This window comes from Panthera tigris, chromosome C1 (assembly GCF_018350195.1).
Source record: "Panthera tigris isolate Pti1 chromosome C1, P.tigris_Pti1_mat1.1, whole genome shotgun sequence".
NCBI lineage: Eukaryota > Metazoa > Chordata > Mammalia > Carnivora > Felidae > Panthera > Panthera tigris.
Genome location: NC_056667.1, coordinates 41,671,432 through 41,689,892, shown reverse-complemented (window position 1 = coordinate 41,689,892; position 18,461 = coordinate 41,671,432). Strand labels below are relative to the sequence as shown.

Genomic DNA, 18,461 nt, shown 5'->3' with positions numbered 1-18,461 from the left:
ATGGAGCCCAAAGTGCAGCTTGATCTCACAAACTGTGAGATCATGACCTGACCCGAAATCAAGAGTCAAGACACTTAACCGACTGAGCCACCCCACGATCCTTGTTTAAACATGTAAGTCCACATACCTCCTTTTACACCAGTGGAGATGAGAATGGGAGGAAGCCCATCTTCAGGAATTAGGTTCATTGCACTGCCAACAGGACTTCCAACCTGAGTTATACTCCCAGAGAATAGAGAAATATCCGTCTAGGAAAGCAAATCAGCAAAGTGAGCATTACAGACAACACTTTAGCAGAATATAAATGGGATATAAATGGGAATTTAAGTGAAAATTTGCAATCCATACTTTTTGAAAAATAGCACAAATTTCTCATTAACCTGTGGTTTATTTCCCAAAGGACTGGGTTTATACTATGAAAATATTTCCAACTGTATAGTTTCTCTTTCTGGCATCATGAAATCAGAATAAGAAAAGAGGCCTTATAGCCTGGGTTAAAGCTTTCTTTACCCAGGTCTTCTCTGCCATAAAAGAAAATATTTTTTAAAACCACAGTGGCAACAGAAACACAATTTCAATATTATCTCATAATTTCTGAACCTTCAGTGAGTGCATTTGGGTCCACTTAAAGTCTCATTTTCATTGATTTTTAAAAATAGCTTTGAGAAAAGTGGTGATAGTTGTACAGCAATGTGAATGGACTTAATGCCACTGGTTTGTACACTTAAAAATGATAAAAATGGCAGATTTTACATTATGAATATTTTACCACAATAAAAAAAATTAACAGATAAAATACAGAGATTAAAATAAGTCATTGTTTTCATTTACTATACAATTAAATAAAACTTCAAGTTCATTTTTCTCTTCATTAATATGAAGATCATATTTACTACACTATTTAATAAAGTATAATGTTACAAAAAGACATTTCGGATAGAGTTAAATCCACTTAACAATTTAACAGAACATACTCAAAATCTATTAAAATAACATTCTCCATATTCTATACAACTTAAGCAAAAAGAAACAAAAGCCAAAGACTAGAAATAATCCAAATGTCCATTAACAGGAAAACAGATAAACTGTGGTATATCCATACAATGGAACACTATCCAGCAATAAAAAGATATTAACTTTTGGTGCACACAACATGAATAAATCTCATAGTCATTAGTTTGAGCAGCTAAACACAAAAAAGTTAGAAGCTACGTACAAAACGATATACACTATATGTTTCCATTTACATGAAATTTAAGAACAGTCAAAACTAATCCATGGTGACACAAGTCAAAATAATGGGGCTACCATGGGGAAAATTAGGCAGGTATTGACAGAAAAAGGGCATGAGGGAACCATCCAAAGTGATGGAAAGGGTCCTGGAAAATACCCAGGTATTTTCACCTGGGTAGTGGTTGCACAAGTGTGTGTGTGTGTCTATAAGTTCATCAAGTTGTCTCCTAAAGATTAATGCTCCCTAAATACTTTACTATCTAGATTTTATACCTGAATAAAGATTAAAACTATTTTTTTAAAAATATGTCCATGTTGGGGCATCTGGGTGGCTCAGTCAGTTAAGCATCTAACTTCAGCTCAGGTCATGATCTCTCAGTTCATGGGTTTGAGCCCTGCATTGGACTCTGAGCTGACAGCTTGGAGCCTGGAGCCTGCTTTGACTATGTCTCCTTCTCGCTCTCTGCCCCTCCCCAGCTCATGCTCTGTCTCTCTCAAAAATAAATAAAACATTAAAAAAATTGTTTTAAATGTCCATGTCTTATTATATTTTTATCTATGCTATCTATAATTTAGGATGCTATCAGTTTTTAGTGGGTTTTTGTTAAAAATTTTGCAATGTTCTCAATACATCATGTAAGAGGAAATTTGGAAAATTTTATTGGCAAACCATTATTACCTGATTTTAAAGTCTAGTACAGGAAATGATGCATAAAACCACCTTTTAATATCATAGAAAGTGGTCATTTGGCCTCTACTTACATACCACCTGTGAAAAGGAATTTATTTCATTCACGGAGTACCTATTAAGTGCCACACACTCTACTAGGCCATAAAGATGAGAAAAATATATTCTAGTCTGGCCCTAAAGATAACTATTATCTCAATACTTATCTGGTAAAATAAAAGAATTATTAATCTTAAAATGAAATTCTTCTAGTTTATCAGGTAAGTATTTTTTTATCAGATAAGTATTAAAAAAGAGTGTTGAATAATGTAAGAGACAAAAATAAAATAACTAACTTGGTTTAATTTTGCAAAATGAGCTGAATCTTGTTTCCTTGTAACAGTCATTCACTAGAGCTTCCTCTTGCATTCAAACAGAATTTATCTTCTAAAACCTATCAGGGGCTCTTGGCTGTCTCAGTTGGTAAAGCATGCAACTCTTGATCCTGGGGTTGTGAGTTCAAGCCCCACATTGGTTGTAGAGATTACTTAAAAATAAAATCGTTAAAAATCTTACATGGGAACCAAAAAGTAGAACAGAAGAAAGTAGAGATGCTTGGTTGAAAAGAAAGGAATAGAGGGACTCCTCGGCCACCTTTATATGGCCTGGCCCTTCCTCATCATGGCACTCCCAAAAGGTCACCACAGAACCTGTGAAACATTGTTCGAAAATCAATGTACAAAGGGAGCAGGATTCCCTCTGCATTAGCTCTAACTACAGCAGTAGCCTGAGCTCACTGAGAACAACCTTCATGAGAATCTTTCCCTGAAAAAAACCTTCCAAATACATAGCAAACAAGAACTGATTTTGCCACATTTACTTTACTCCCGAACCACACACATACATCCTAAGCTGTACCTGAAACCTATAGGCTTCCACAGAAAGGTCACTCAACTTAGAAAATAGCAAGACAGAAGCAGCACAATGCTGAGTAAACTAAGTACTCACTTTTAGATGCCGTTTTGTTTTCTTACCTCTGCCGGTAGAGGACTGGTAGTTACTGGTTTAACTGGGTCATGTGAGACAGCCAAGGTTCCTGCAGAGGAAGTTCCATTCACTGTTAATTTGGCTGCATCAGCAACTTCTCCATTAGGCAAGATCCCATCAGCAAACCAAACTCGCCTCTGCTCTCTGGGCTGAGCCACTTGAGGAGCCAGAAAAATAAAACAGGCATCACTGTGATATTGGTAGCGTTTCTAACATGAAAGAAGAGAAGGTCACCATTTCCAGAAGTACAAAGAAGTCACTATTTAGCATCTTATAATTATAAATATAAGAACTGTAACTGTGTATAAAAGTGGTTATAAATTAATAAAATACGAGTTTAAATATATTCTTTATTTCTATAACTTAAACATAAAGATTTAAAATACTTTGCTTTAAAATATTAAGAGTTTGTAAGTACACTTATAATTACGTCACTTATTCTGTTCCATATCACTGACAGAGAAACTAAGAAAGGTGTTTTAAGTGGCTAGGAAATAAATTAATCACAGGGAAAAAATATCTAGCAATAGATGTCCACATCTCCTAAAAGTATGAGGTTTCCATGGGAATTAAATATCTGGAAAAGTGATACGGTATTTTTAAAGGGCAAAAGATGCCCTGAAGAATGTTGAAGAATTATTTACTAATAAAGGAAGAGTTAGCACAGATATGTAAGAGAATTGGGAAGCAAACTGACCAGATCTCTGGCTAAAGAGTAACGGAAGATGAAAAAAGACTGATCTGGCAGTGCAAAAGTGGTCTGCGATAGGGGAAAAGCTGGAAAACTAAGTCCGATGAAATGATCTCTTTAAATCCAATTCCAGAAATCAATTCCAAACAGCCAAAACAAAGAGAGACTAGGGAAGAACAACAAAAATGACAAATGAAGTAAAGAGAGTAAAGATTTTAAGAAAGAAAGCCTGAACTCATAAAAATACAAGGAGTATGACTAAGGGATGATCTGAAGAGGGGAAAATGGGGAAGAACATGATAACGTCAGTAGAAGTCTCTGATCTTCAAAAGGGGAGGAGGGCTATTTAGCAAGGGAAAGGGAATATTACTAGACAAAAAGACATAAAATTAATGAAAGAAGATTGATTTTAATTATCAAGGGAAACTTCCTGACAAGACCATTTTAAGGAAATACATAACTGTTATTTTTACTACTGATAATTTCCTGAACTTACAAAGTATCTTTCACCTGACAATATCATAATCATAAAGATATAAATAAACTAAAATAAGTTGAGCCCATAATTTTCTATCATATGATATAATCAGAAAGTTCTGGATTTTATAAAAGTCTATGTACCTAACAATATGTTCATATTCTTATTTGGATAGATTAAAAATGAAAAGAGAAAATGGCAATGGGCTTTCAAAATGCAACACTAAAACGGGCTGCTCCAAAGAAAGAACTCTCCATTTTCATAAACTCCTACAAAGAACATTAAGGTAGGCCTGAAGCTAGGATTTTACAGGCCAACTTCAAATTCTGTATCTCTTTTCAAGTAGAAGCAGTGTAATCACTCCATTCTTAAGTTGGAGAGAGTATTGGCATATTTTTGGAGGTGCCTCCAAAATATCAGGTAACACAGTATTATTCTTTACTTGCCCAGAAATAGTCTTGACACATTTCTCACCTTGTTCCTTCCACTTTAATAACCACCCAAAGGGACTTATCTACAGTGTTTTAAAGACTTGTGCTGTAAAATCACATCAGCACCTTTTCAGAGGAACTTGGTGAGGAAAAGGAGAGAGAAGAGCACATGATTCCCTACCTTCTGCTCCAGGGTGCTTTAAAACTCCCACAGGTACCATCACAGTGGGAGGTGGAGAGCTCAGGGCTCCTGAGGCCTGAGCTTGCTGCAAGGGAGGGATAGTAGAACAGTATTCAGCAGGATTGTTAGGGTTAGGGCTCTGGCTTGAGGCACTCATCATGTTCTCCCAGGCTTGAGCTAAAGCAAATACAGACAATCAATGTGAATGGATTGCAAAATATGGACATCAAGACCTCCTCAATATTGGATAAATAATGTAGCTCTTCCTCATTAACACTCATAGTACTACTCTCTCTTCCAACTAGTGAAAGTATTAAGGAGATAGGTTATTTTATTCAATAAAGGAGACCATTTAGTTAAGTAAACTACTTGGAAGCAACAAATAAGAATTATGTGATAGTTCTGGTACAGACTAATAGCAGATCAGTCTGAGATTAAAGACTAGGCCCCTGGCTTCTTTAAAGGAGACCATACATTCCCTTAAGAGGGAGTGAAACATCAAACTTACTAAGGATTTGCAGCTGGGATGGAAATTTAGATATTTGGGGGTGGGGGGGCGGGTTTAACATTCAACACATTTTATAAAGTTCTTCAAAAATCAAAATTGGGCCTAAAATAGCATAATTCCATTGTATAATATTTTTGTTTCATTTACAGACTTTTAGGCTCTTCTTAGTTGAGGTAAAAATTTCACTTGAAAAATTCTAAAAGCTAACGCTGAAGAGAACACATCTCAACATTTTTGTGAATTCTGCTATTGTGTAATCATTACCTCGTGTAAAAGTATCCAGCGAAAACAACCAATTTACATCTTTGGTGTGTCTCAAAAGCATAGGACCCATCTGAACATGAAAATGTGCCAATATCATACAAGTGCCATCAACCAATATGAATGATTACAAGTGTGTTAAGATTCTGTATACTCTATAATTTTACTAAATATTGACATATCAACTATTGTATTTAAAGTAAATAAGATGAAAGGAGCTACAGAAATGAAAGATACCAAATTTTATCTTCTAGGTTCAGGTAATACCACATGCTCAGGAATGGAAAACACCCAATTTTTTAAAGCATCTTTTTTAAAACTCTCATTCAATATCAAAGAATGATCCATAAGATCATGAATACTTATTGCCTCCAAACTTCAGGACAAGGCTAAAAACAATAGCTAAGTTCCTTTGAAAGCATTGGCAGAAAGAGGGGAGGAAGAGAAAAGGAGAAAGGGAAAAAGGGATAGGGAACACTGAAAAGCATCAAATTAAATATTCAGAAAAAGACTTCGCTAAGCCATGCGAGAGGAAAGACTGCTGGAAAAACCAGAAAAAGTAGATTACTTTAGGATTCCCTGGTAAGGGCATCCTTGGCTTAATAAAAATAAGTATTCCATATGAATCCTCTGCCATTTCCTTCATCTTTGGATATGCCAAGTTAAAAAAAAAAAAAAAAAGAAGCTATCAAGTTGAAAGACCTCATCAAATAAAAGAGGTACTGGGTACTATAATTAAGCAGCATGCTCTTTTCTGTGGATATATGTCTGAAAATGAAAGCAGGAATAAAAATCATCAATTAACAACTGAGTGAAGTAACTACCATCTAAAAATTGACCCTTAAGAGTAGAGAGAATGAATTAATATTTTGATCAAAATTGTAAGAATTCAGAAATGGGAGGAAATTGGGTGGATCACAGGAGATCAGAACAGATCAGATTAACTGACATGCAGTAGTTAATAAGCCAGCAACAGGAAAACATCACTATGAGCAACGCAGACAGACAGAGCAGGAGGGGTCTTGAGCAGATAGATTCCCGCCTCCAGGAGGCACGCTACCCTGGCACAGGCATCAACTTTTGTCCAAGTTCAAAATTTTATTCGTAATTCTTCTGGCAACTGTACAAAGACATACAGAGAAAATACTATAGCCTGATTAATTTTCTTGTATCTCTTTACAAAAATACTTTTTTTTTTTTTTGTAATTCTAAACTAAAATGCCCTTGGATTCATTTCCAGTCCCACAAAAGATGAACACTGGACAAGCTATATTTACCTTCTCCTGGCCATGTTCTTTTACCATATAACTAAATTCAAAACCAATATTCTTATAACAAATCTAAATAGTATTAAGGAGATTTCTGACAGAAAAATGAACTCCTCTACTTGATCTGAAACGCTAAATAATTTATTTTTAACAAGATGAGTGACAACCAAGTTGTTAATAAGAATACACTTTAAGTTATTAAGGTATTTCCTAGAAATAGACAGCTTCCCTTGAAATGAAAACCTCAGTCCAATTTTAATATTTCATCATCTGAGTGGTCAATTGCTTCCCACCCCCATCCCACTCCAGTCATTCCACAGGAGCATTAAAGCCACACAGCACCAGATTTCCACCAGAACCTCCATTCTTCCTGCAAAACTTACCTGACTTTAACATTTGTTTATTAAGTTAGGCACAGGGATTCTGAAATGCTACAATATTCTCAAAACATGGAAATTTGTTCCATATTTTTAGTTAAAGTTGTGACTTTTGAGAAGGTGAACAACTTATAGAGAAAGGCAGGAAAAAACAGTAGTCTTTTCATAGGAATTCTCTTGTTCTGTCTTGGTAACTGTGAATTCAACCTGTTTTAATACTTACCATTCATTAGCACTGAATGGCAGATTACACATACTCTAGCTTCCTTTCTATCCATGTATAACAGTTTACATTTCAGGCTACAGCAGGAAGCACAGAAAACCTGTAGGAATAAGAACATACTAAATTTATTTAGGGTAACAGTACAAAGAGAGCAAACCAATATTGACCAACACTGACAGGAAACCATATTACTACAACACTAAAAACTTCAAAGAAAAATGCAGTTGAGGAAGCTGGGCCCCAAGACTCAATTCAAAAGCAAGAGTGAGATGACACGTCTGTCAGCAATAAGGAAAGTAAAAGTCTGGCTGAAAATAAAAACCTTACCCAAGATCACACAACAAATACACAGCAGGAGAAAAAAAAATGACTTGCCCTTAGGCAAAATTCCTATACACAATATCACATAACATGGGCATTTAAAGATAACTAACTACATCTGCTATCTTTGTTTGGAAAGGCAATATAGCAGGGTGAAATAAACAAACATTGGGAATTCCAAGTTTGAACTTCTGATTTTTATTCATCTTATAGATGGAATAATAATAATACCAGCTCTTTTTACTGGTTTGCTAGGAAAGCTAGGAAAGCTCGAAATATACAACTCAATCATAAAAATAGGCACAGCCCTTGGGATGCCTGGTTGGCTCAGTCAGTTGAGTGCCAAGCTCTTGATTTCAGCTCTGATTACCATCTCACGATTCACAGCTCCCATGTCGAGCTCTGCACTGGCAACATGGAGATTGCTTGGGATTTTCTCTCTTTCTCTCTCTGCCTCCTCCCTGCTTGTGGGTACATGAGCTCCCTCTCCAAAATAAATAAATAGACTTAAAAAAAAATAAGCACAGCCCGCAGACAATCAAAAATTCATGAGGCCAATTTCCAGCACCTTATTTCCACCTTCCAGGGTTGGTTCTTGACAATTTTACTTTCTTGTCCCTTCCACATTAGACAACAAGAATCTCCTCAGCTCCCTGTTAAGATTTATTTTCTTGAGAAGTCATCAGTCATTTATCACAGAGAGCTTCATATGGGCAGAAAGCTGTTCCCAGTAAATTCTACTAATCCAGTTTTTATAGTCAAGAAGTATCCATCTTACAAAGATGAATCAAGAGATGAGGTCAGACTAAAGACAAAGTGACAGAGATCATCGCCTCTCTTACTAGGTATGATTAATATATCTAGCTACCATGATTAACAATTTACAGTTTTCAAATGCTTTCCATTCTCAAAGTAACTCTGCAACAAACAGAGTACAGGAAATAGATTATTTCTATCAGAAGAAACTTGAGTTTGGATGGTTAAATGACTTGTTCAAGTCCACAGCAAACTGTATGAATACAAGCACTTTACATATACTATTTCATTTAACCTCTATGAATTCAGTCACTTACAATCAACAGAGTTGAATAAACAAATGTTAAGCAAAATCATTCAGCTGTACAGCTAGTAAGTTACATACTAAGTCTTCAAAGGCTCTGTTCTTAACTACTATGTAATACTGCTTCATACTAATTCATATATGGTATTTCATTTTGAGACCTGACTTTTCCTTTTTCCTCACCATGACTATATCTCATCAATTGCTAAATCCTGTTGGTTCTCCCTCTTAATCTCTCCCTCTCCATCATTACTGCTGCTGCCTTTATTCAGGCCCCTACTATCTGAGGCCTAGAAGATGATCACAATCAATTATCTGTCCTCCTAATCTTCAGATGTGTCTTTCCAATTCATCTTTCAACAAACAGTAAATGACAGAACTTTCTAAAACAGTAAATCTAATTATGTCAATCTTCTTGAAAACTTTCAATAACCTTTCTAATCAAGAGGTAAATCCAAGAAACCATCATTCACTCATTTATGCTACAAATATTTGAACCCTAACTATGTGCTGAGCAGCAGACTACCCTATTAGGTGTAGCAGTGAACAAAATAGATATGGCCCCTGCCTTCATGAAATTCATAGTCTACAGAGGTTATTATCTAAAATTAAATAATTACACAAGTGAATAGAAAATTACTTGCTTCAAAAGAAGTACATAGTAAAATAAGATGTAATCTAGGCCTTACCTAGATTGACAGGGTCAAGAAAGGTTTTATTTAGGAAATGACATAGATAAAATATGAGGTAAAAGTTTCCTATGCACAAAAGAGACAATAAGCAGAGGAAACAGAAAGTAGGTCCCATTAGGGGAAGAAAGCATGGCTCCATCAAGGAACTAAAAATAGTTAATATGGCTAAAGGCCCTTAGATTAAGGGAGGCATAGAATAAGCTGAGGCCAGACAAGACAAATATATGTTTCCACTCATGTGTGGAATCTAAGAAATGAAACAAATGAACAAAGAAACAAAAAAAACCAGACTCTTACATACAGAGAACTGGTGGCTGCCAGAGGGGAGGTGAGTAGGGGGATGGGTGAAATAGGTAAAGGGGATTAAGAGATACAAACTTCCAGTTATAAAATAAATAAGTCACAGAGATGAAAAGTAGAGTATAGAGAGAATACAGTCATTAAGAGTAATGTACAGAATTATACAGATAAAAATACATTATACAAATAAAAATAACACTGTATATTAGTTATACTTCAATTAAAAAAAAAGAAGGCAGACCAAGCAAAGTTTGTACAGGTTGTATTAATAATTTGGGTTTTTTAAATTTTTTTTAAATATTTACTTATTTTGGAGACAGAGAAAGACAGAGCATGAACGGGGGAGGGTCAGAGAGAGGGAGACACAGAATCCAAAGCAGGCTCCAGGCTCCGAGCTCTCAGCACAGAGCCTGACGCGGGGCTCGAACTCACAGACTGTGAGATCATGACCTGAGTCAAAGTTGGATGCTTAATTTTGGTTTTTTACTTAGAGCAGTGGGAAACCACTTAAATGTTTTAATCAAAGGGGAAGATATGGCTACAGTGTAGGGAAAAAATAATGGATTTGGAATTATTCAACATACAGAACTCAGTCTAATACACATTAGCAGAATGAAAGAAATAAACCCACATAATCATCCCAAAGCAGAAAAAGCATCTGACAAAATTCAACACGCTTTCATAATAAAAACATAATCAACATAAAACATAATAAAAACAGTCAAAAAACTAGAAATAGAAGGAAACTACCACAACATAATAAAAGCCATATATAAAAAAATCCATAGCAATAAATCTAACCAAAGATGTAAAAGATCTGTATGCTGAAAACTATAGAAAGCTTATGAAGGTAATTGAAGAAGACATAAAGAAATGGAAAGACATTCCTTGCTCATGGATTGGAAGAATAAATATTGTCAAAATGTCAATACTACCCAAAGCTATCTACACATTCAATGCAATCCCAATCAAAATTGCACCAGCATTCTTCTCGAAACTAGAACAAGCAATCCTAAAATTCATATGGAACCACAAAAGGCCCCGAATAGCCAAAGCAATTTTGAAGAAGAAGACCAAAGCAGGAGGCATCACAATCCCAGACTTTAGCCTCTACTACAAAGCTGTCATCATCAAGACAGCATGGTATTGGCACAAAAACAGACACATAGACCAATGGAATAGAATAGAAACCCCAGAACTAGACCCACAAACGTATGGCCAACTCATCTTTGACAAAGCAGGAAAGAACATCCAATGGAAAAAAGACAGTCTCTTTAACAAATGGTGCTGGGAGAACTGGACAGCAACATGCAGAAGGTTGAAACTAGACCACTTTCTCACACCATTCACAAAAATAAACTCAAAATGGATAAAGGACCTGAATGTGAGACAGGAAACCATCAAAACCCTAGAGGAGAAAGCAGGAAAAGACCTCTCTGACCTCAGGCGTAGCAATCTCTTACTCGACACATCCCCAAAGGCAAGGGAATTAAAAGCAAAAATGAATTACTGGGACCTTATGAAGATAAAAAGCTTCTGCACAGCAAAGGAAACAACCAACAAAACTAAAAGGCAACCAACCGAATGGGAAAAAATATTTGCAAATGACATTTCGGACAAAGGGCTAGTATCGAAAATCTATAAAGAGCTCACCAAACTCCACACCCGAAAAACAAATAATCCAGTGAAGAAATGGGCAGAAAACATGAATAGACACTTCTCTAAAGAAGACACCCAGATGGCCAACAGGCACATGAAAAGATGCTCAATGTCGCTCCTCATCAGGGAAATACAAATCAAAACCACACTCAGATATCACCTCACGCCAGTCAGAGTGGCCAAAATGAACAAATCAGGAGACTATAGATGCTGGCGAGGATGTGGAGAAATGGGAACCCTCTTGCACTGTTGGTGGGAATGCAAATTGGTGCAGCCGCTCTGGAAAACAGTGTGGAGGTTCCTGAGAAAATTAAAAATAGACCTACCCTATGACCCAGCAATAGCACTGCTAGGAATTTACCCAAGGGATACAGGAGTACTGATGCACAGGGGCACTTGTACCCCAATGTTTATAGCAGCACTCTCAACAATAGCCAAATGATGGAAAGAGCCTAAATGTCCATCAACTGATGAATGGATAAAGAAATTGTGGTTTATATACACAATGGAGGACTACAGGGCAATGAGAAAGAACGAAATATGGCCCTTTGTAGCAACGTGGATGGAACTGGAGAGTGTGCTGCTAAGTGAAATAAGCCATACAGAGAAAGACAGATACCATATGGTTTCACTCTTATGTGGATCCTGAGAAACTTAACAGAAACCCATGGGGGAGGGGTAGGAAAAAAAAAAAGAGGTTAGAGTGGGAGAGAGCCAAAACATAAGAGACTCTTAAAAACTGAGAACATGGGGCGCCTGGGTGGCGCAGTCGGTTAAGCGTCCGACTTCAGCCAGGTCACGATCTCGCGGTCTGTGAGTTCGAGCCCCGCGTCAGGCTCTGGGCTGATGGCTCAGAGCCTGGAGCCTGTTTCCGATTCTGTGTCTCCCTCTCTCTCTGCCCCTCCCCCGTTCATGCTCTGTCTCTCTCTGTCCCAAAAATAAATAAAAAACGTTGAAAAAAAAAATTTTTTAAAAAAAACTGAGAACAAACTGAGGGTTGATGGGGGTTGGGGGGGTGGGGGGGACGGGAGGGTGGGTGATGGGTATTGAGGAGGGCACCTTTTGGGATGAGCACTGGGTGTTGTATGGAAACCAATTTGACAATAAATTTCATATATTGAAAAAAAATTAAATACAAAACAAAAAAACAAAAAAATCCATAGCAAACATCATACAATGATGAAAGACTGAAAGCTTTTTCTCAAATATTAGAAAAGGCAATGATGCACGTTTTCACCTCTTCTACCTAACATAGATACTGAGTTTCTAGCCACAATATCAGGCAAGAAAAAGAAATAAAAGGCATCTAAACTGAAGTAAAATTATCTTTGTTTGCAGATGATATTAAGTTATATACAGAAAACCTAAATATTCCACACATAAAAACCATTAAAAAAAAATTAAAACTTAGAAATGAATTCAGTGAATCTGCAAGATACAAAGTCAACACACAAATATCAGTTAGCATTTCTTTCTATACACTAAAAATGAACAATCAGAAAAGGAAATTACAAAAACCCTCCATGTACAGTGACATCAAAAAGAATAAAATAACAGACTAGATAAAATATTTGTTATACATAATGAACAAAGGGCTAAGATCCATAACATATAAAAACCTTCAATGAACTAAAAAGAAAAATACAAAAACCTCTAAAGAAAGTAAGCAAAGAACTCACACAGGTAAATTTTAGGTAAATTTTATGTAAAAGTCTAATAAGTAAAGATATAGTAAGTATCAATTGTAACAAAATAAAAATTAAAAGAATGAGATTTTCTTTTTCTATTGTACAAATAATTTTTAAAAACTGGTATCCAATGGTGGTGAGGGTAAACAGAAAAGAGGAACTTTCTCTCAAATCCTCCTGGTGGTAGTATAAATTGGTAGATTAATTTAGCGGTATCTTAAAATTTTAACTGTTCATTCCCTTTGACTTAGCACATTCAATTTGAAAGATTATCCTACAAAAAGAAAATCCAAATGTGCAATGAGATGTATACAAGAATTAGCTCTGTACCGTCATAATAGTCAAAAGTTATCAACAACCCAAATGTTCATCAGTAGAGGAATAATTAAACTGCAGTATGACCATTAAATGGAATGCTGTTAGCCTGGAAAAAGAATCAGAGAGTTCTATATGTAGTTACTCACATGGAAAAGTAAAGTAAAATAGTCAAGTTGGAGGATAAGAATTGGATTGAAATAGGGCTTTTTTCCCCCCTCTCTTTTCACTTTTATATAATTTTTTTACATGTTGGACTGGGATATTTTGAGTAGAGCCTTTTCTGTATTCCAAAAAGAAAATAGAATTAAAAGGAGTATTAGTTGGTGTTCCAGGTTGAACTGTGTCTCCCTCAAATACATATATTTAAGTCTTAATCCTTAATACTTCAGAATATGACTCATTTGGAAATAGGGTCTTTATGGAGGTAATCAAATTAAAATGAGGTCATTAAGGTGAGAGCTCCTAATCCAATATGACTGGTAACCTAATAAAAGGGAAAATTTGGACATAGCATGTGGGAGAATACCATGTGAACATAAGATGGCCATCTACAAGCCAAGGAGAAAGACATGGAATAGATCTTCCATTACAACCTTCAGAAGGAACCAACCCTGTCACCACCTCAATCTCAGACTTCTAGCCTCTGGAATTGTGACACAATAAATTTTTATTGTTTAAACCACCAGTTAGTGGTACTCTGTTATGACAGTCCTAGCAAACTAACATAGTTGGGGACTTTCCAAAGTAAATGACTTGCTCCGGGTAAAAAAATCTCAAGTGAGAATTGAAAAAAAACTCCAAAAAAACAAAAAACAAAGATATCTTTTTTTTAAAAGCAAGCTAGGGGGCAGCATTATGCAGTTAAACAGAGGAATCTTACCCATCCTTCCCAATATGCCAACAATAGTGTGGAGGGGGGATCTTTTGTTTCCAAGGGAATTCAAGAAAGGCACAGAAGTTAGTTAGAAAAGTGGATGATTTGCCAAGAAACTACCTAGAATGGCAAGAAAATAGGAGTCAGGCAAAGAGAGGCATTTCTGTGGGATCACCCATGCCAGAGAACTACATGGGATCAAATGTAACATACACCACAAAACCACCACCTGACAGTGCCTATGACTGACACAGACAGTATACCACAACATAAAATAGAAGATTGACCTGGGAATGCTGGCTCTTGTTCTCAAAAAGACAAAGACTATCCTGTAACAAGCTTCACAGGTCATTAGAATTAGTGCCCTAGAAAAGATAGGCAGAATCTAAGAGATTTGAACCAACTGAGAATAGGTTAATAATCCTGGATTTAAAATTACCGGGTAACACTCAATTTGCCTGAAAAGACCAAGATGAAGTTGTTTGCCATGAGTCAGGTTAGTCAGTGTTTCTCAACAAGGGCATCCTTGGCATTTAGCGTGGCCAATTCTTCACAGCACCATTCTGATTAACACAGGACGTTTAACACAGGACGTCCCAGATTATTAAACACCAGCAGCAACCCCAATCACTGTAACAAAAATATCCCACGCCACATTCCAAGCGTCATCTAAGTACCTTCTCCAGTTCTCTGAGCTAGAGGCTCAGAGTCAAAAAGTCAGTTCTAGAAATACAGAATTACATATTTGCACATACAAACTTTACTACCAAAATATCATGCCATATACTTTTATTATCACAACTAACACAATCTACTGCAATCTACTGCATTTATTCAACTTATGCTCCATTTTCCTGAACTAGGATGTAAACTTCATGGAGTAAAGGACTAAAGTATTTCAATACTGGTATCACAGTACCTGAAATAAAATAGGTACTTGCCAAATGTTTATTGCTTCCTTGATTATAAAAAAATCATTGCACAAATGAGTATATGAGAAAGAAACATTAATGTGGCCTTATCTGGGAAGGGCAATATCATACACAACTCAAATTTACATCTTCAACAATGACAAACACATTTTAAGCTGTTTATTAATGACAGTGACATCAACTGAGGTCAGTTCCTTTATTTTGTTGTTTATATATATTAAGGTTTATTCTTTGCAATGTAGCGTTTAACGAATTTTTTTTTAACTGAGGTAAAACTGAAACTAATTATGTAAGTTTCAGCTGTACAACAGAATGACTCAGTATTTATATATTGCAAAATGATCACAATAAAGTCTAGTTACAGAATTTTTCTTGTTATGACAACTTTTAAGATTTACTCTCTTAGCAAATTTCAAATATGCAATACAGTATTATTAACTATAGTTGACATGCTGTGTATTACATCCCCAAGACTTACTTATTTTATACCTGGAGTCAGTACCTTCTGACTCTCTTCAGCCATTTTGCCATTTTACCCTCCACTTACCCTCACTCTTTCCCTGCCTCAGACAACCACTCATCTGTTCTAACTATGAGCTTAGGGTTTGGGGGTTTTTGGTTTTCTTTTATTTTTAGGGTCTACATATAAGACAGATCATATGGTATTTGTTTTTCTCTAACCATTTGTGTGTTTACATGTAATTTTCTTTAATATGGCACTTTTGGATTCCAATCTCAGCTTTATCATTCATTCACTAGCCAAACGACTTTGAGAATAATTTGAACTCTGTGAGCCTCACTTTTTCCTCATTATGTAAAAATGAAATGTTAATATTCTCCTTATAAGGCTTTTATGAAGATAAAATGAGATAATACCTGTAAAATGAAGTACATAATAGGGACTGAGTGAATGATGGTGCCTTTCTTATTTCCCTTTCCTTTTCTTTTCAAACTTCCCACTCATGGCTTTCCACAGACAAACCTTACTGCAAATTTATGAATAAGCTTTATACTCAAGTACCATTTGTGCCTATTTATACCCCCTTACAGTGTGAATAAAGGTCCTTTACAATTCTTAAAAATTCAAATCATCAGTGTTCACTTATTTCGTCCCCAAATTACAAAGTGAAAAATGTGATATGCCAGGTCTTCAAAAAGCACTATATTTATGACAAAAATAACTGCCTTGCAAAAACAAAAAACAGGAAAGTGCCTGTGACTGACCAATATCCACCTATTCATAAAGACCAATTCTCAAGTACAGAAGAGCTTGTAAAAATTCTCAAGTACAGAAGAGTACTATATCCTTGCTTATTAGCAAATACCAAAACCAGTGCAGTAAGAGCTACAGCAGTTCAGATTACAACTCTGCCTCTATCCAAACACCTGTTCCAACTTAACTATTATTAACTGAAAACAAAAATAATTATTAGGCATTTTAAGAGTATATCACAGGAAAGGCTACAAAAGGTCTCTAATTTAACCTTGCAACTTTATTTCTAACCAAGGTTATACAAACAGATACAACACCAGAATTATAAGAAAATAAATGCAACATAAAATCTTAAATGTGTTTGGAGCCACCAGACTCATTTCTTTTAACATATTATAAATTAGGGGTGCCTGAGTGGCTCGGTCAAAACTCTTGGTTTTGGCTCTGGTCATGATTTCACAGTTTTGTGAGTTCAAGCCCGTGTTGGACTCTGCGCTGGCAGCTGGGAGCCTACTTGGGATTCTCCCTCTCTCCTTCTCTCTCTGCCCCTCCCCTACTCATGCTGTCTTGGTCTCTCTCAAAGTAAATAAATAAGCTTTAATATATATATATACTATAAATTTTTTATATATCCTGTTATCTTTAAAAAAATTTTTTAACGTTTATTTATTTTTGAGACAGAGAGAGACAGAGCATGAACAGGGGAGGGGCAGAGAGAGGGAGACACAGAATCTGAAACAGGCTCCAAGCTCTGAGCTGTCAGCACAGAGCCCAACACGGGGCTCGAACTCACAGACCGTGAGATCATGACCTGAGCCGAAGTCGGCCGCCCAACCGACTGAGCCACCCAGGCGCCCCTATCCTGTTATCTTTTAAATTTTTTTTTTTCAACGTTTTTTATTTATTTTTGGGACAGAGAGAGACAGAGCATGAACGGGGGAGGGGCAGAGAGAGAGGGAGACACAGAATCGGAAACAGGCTCCAGGCTCCGAGCCATCAGTCCAGAGCCTGACGCGGGGCTCGAACTCACGGACCGCGAGATCGTGACCTGGCTGAAGTCGGACGCTTAACCGACTGCGCCACCCAGGCGCCCCTATCCTGTTATCTTTTAAATAACACACATTGTGTGTTAAGTTTTACGTATAGGTTTATAAGTGCTAACCTGTAAAAGGCAAGCAATTAAACCATATTCCCCCTTTTTCTTTTTAATGTTTTATTCATTTTTTGAGAGACAAAGAGAAACAGAGTACAAGCAGGGGACGGGCAGAGAGAGAGGAGGAGACACAGAATCCAAAGCAGGCTCCAGGCTCTGAACTGTCAGCACAGAGCCCAAAGAGGGGCTAAAACCCATGAACTGTGAGATCATCACCTGAGCCAAAGTCAGACAGTTAACCACTGGACCACCCAGGCACCCCAAAACATATCCCTTCTTTTTAAACCATATTCTGGCCATTCTGCATTTTTAAAACTTTTTAGTACAGAAATTTTCAATCATATAAAAGTAGACATAACAGCATAACAAACCCTTAATTGCCAGTGCTCAGGTGAAACAATTATTAAAGTTAATCCTCACCTACTTCTCCCTTATTTAATCATTTAAAAATAAATCTCAGATCCCATTTCACTTTTTTTTTAAATACCTTTATGTAGGCTCCACACTCAACCTGGGGCTTGAATTCACAATCCTGAGATCAAGAGTCCCATGCTCTACCAACTGAGCCAGCTAGGCACCCCAAATATCATTTCATCTTCAAATATTTCAGTATAAATCTCTGAAACACAGGGACTATTTTAACAGAACAGTACCATTGTCACATCTTAAAATATTAATAATTTCTTAATAACAAATATCTGAATAATGTTAACATTTTTAGTAGACAAATTTTTAATAGACTATTTTTTAGAGTAGTTTTAGGTTCACAACAAAATTAAGCAGAAGTTATAGGGCATTCCATATACCCCTGTCCCCACACATTACTAGCCTCTGCCATTATCAACATCTCGCATTGTATTCTAGTTTACTAAGGTAGAAGTCTAGA

The 18,461-nt window shown here is 36.3% G+C and overlaps 1 protein-coding gene across 2 annotated transcripts in view; it reads right to left on the bottom strand.

Moving 5' to 3' along the window:
* ZFYVE9 (zinc finger FYVE-type containing 9) overlaps positions 1 to 18,461 on the bottom strand; it is a 214,321-nt gene that overhangs the window by 81,497 nt on the left and 114,363 nt on the right. Inside the window, exons 5-8 of one of the 2 annotated variants that reach the window (XM_042997157.1) lie at positions 7,366 to 7,465; positions 4,729 to 4,905; positions 2,935 to 3,104; positions 128 to 248 (exon numbers count right to left, since the gene is read on the bottom strand). In XM_042997157.1, the coding sequence (XP_042853091.1) occupies positions 128 to 248; positions 2,935 to 3,104; positions 4,729 to 4,905; positions 7,366 to 7,465 (568 nt within the window). The remainder of the gene's footprint in view (positions 1 to 127; positions 249 to 2,934; positions 3,105 to 4,728; positions 4,906 to 7,365; positions 7,466 to 18,461) is intronic. The other variant, XM_042997158.1, reaches the window with a different exon arrangement.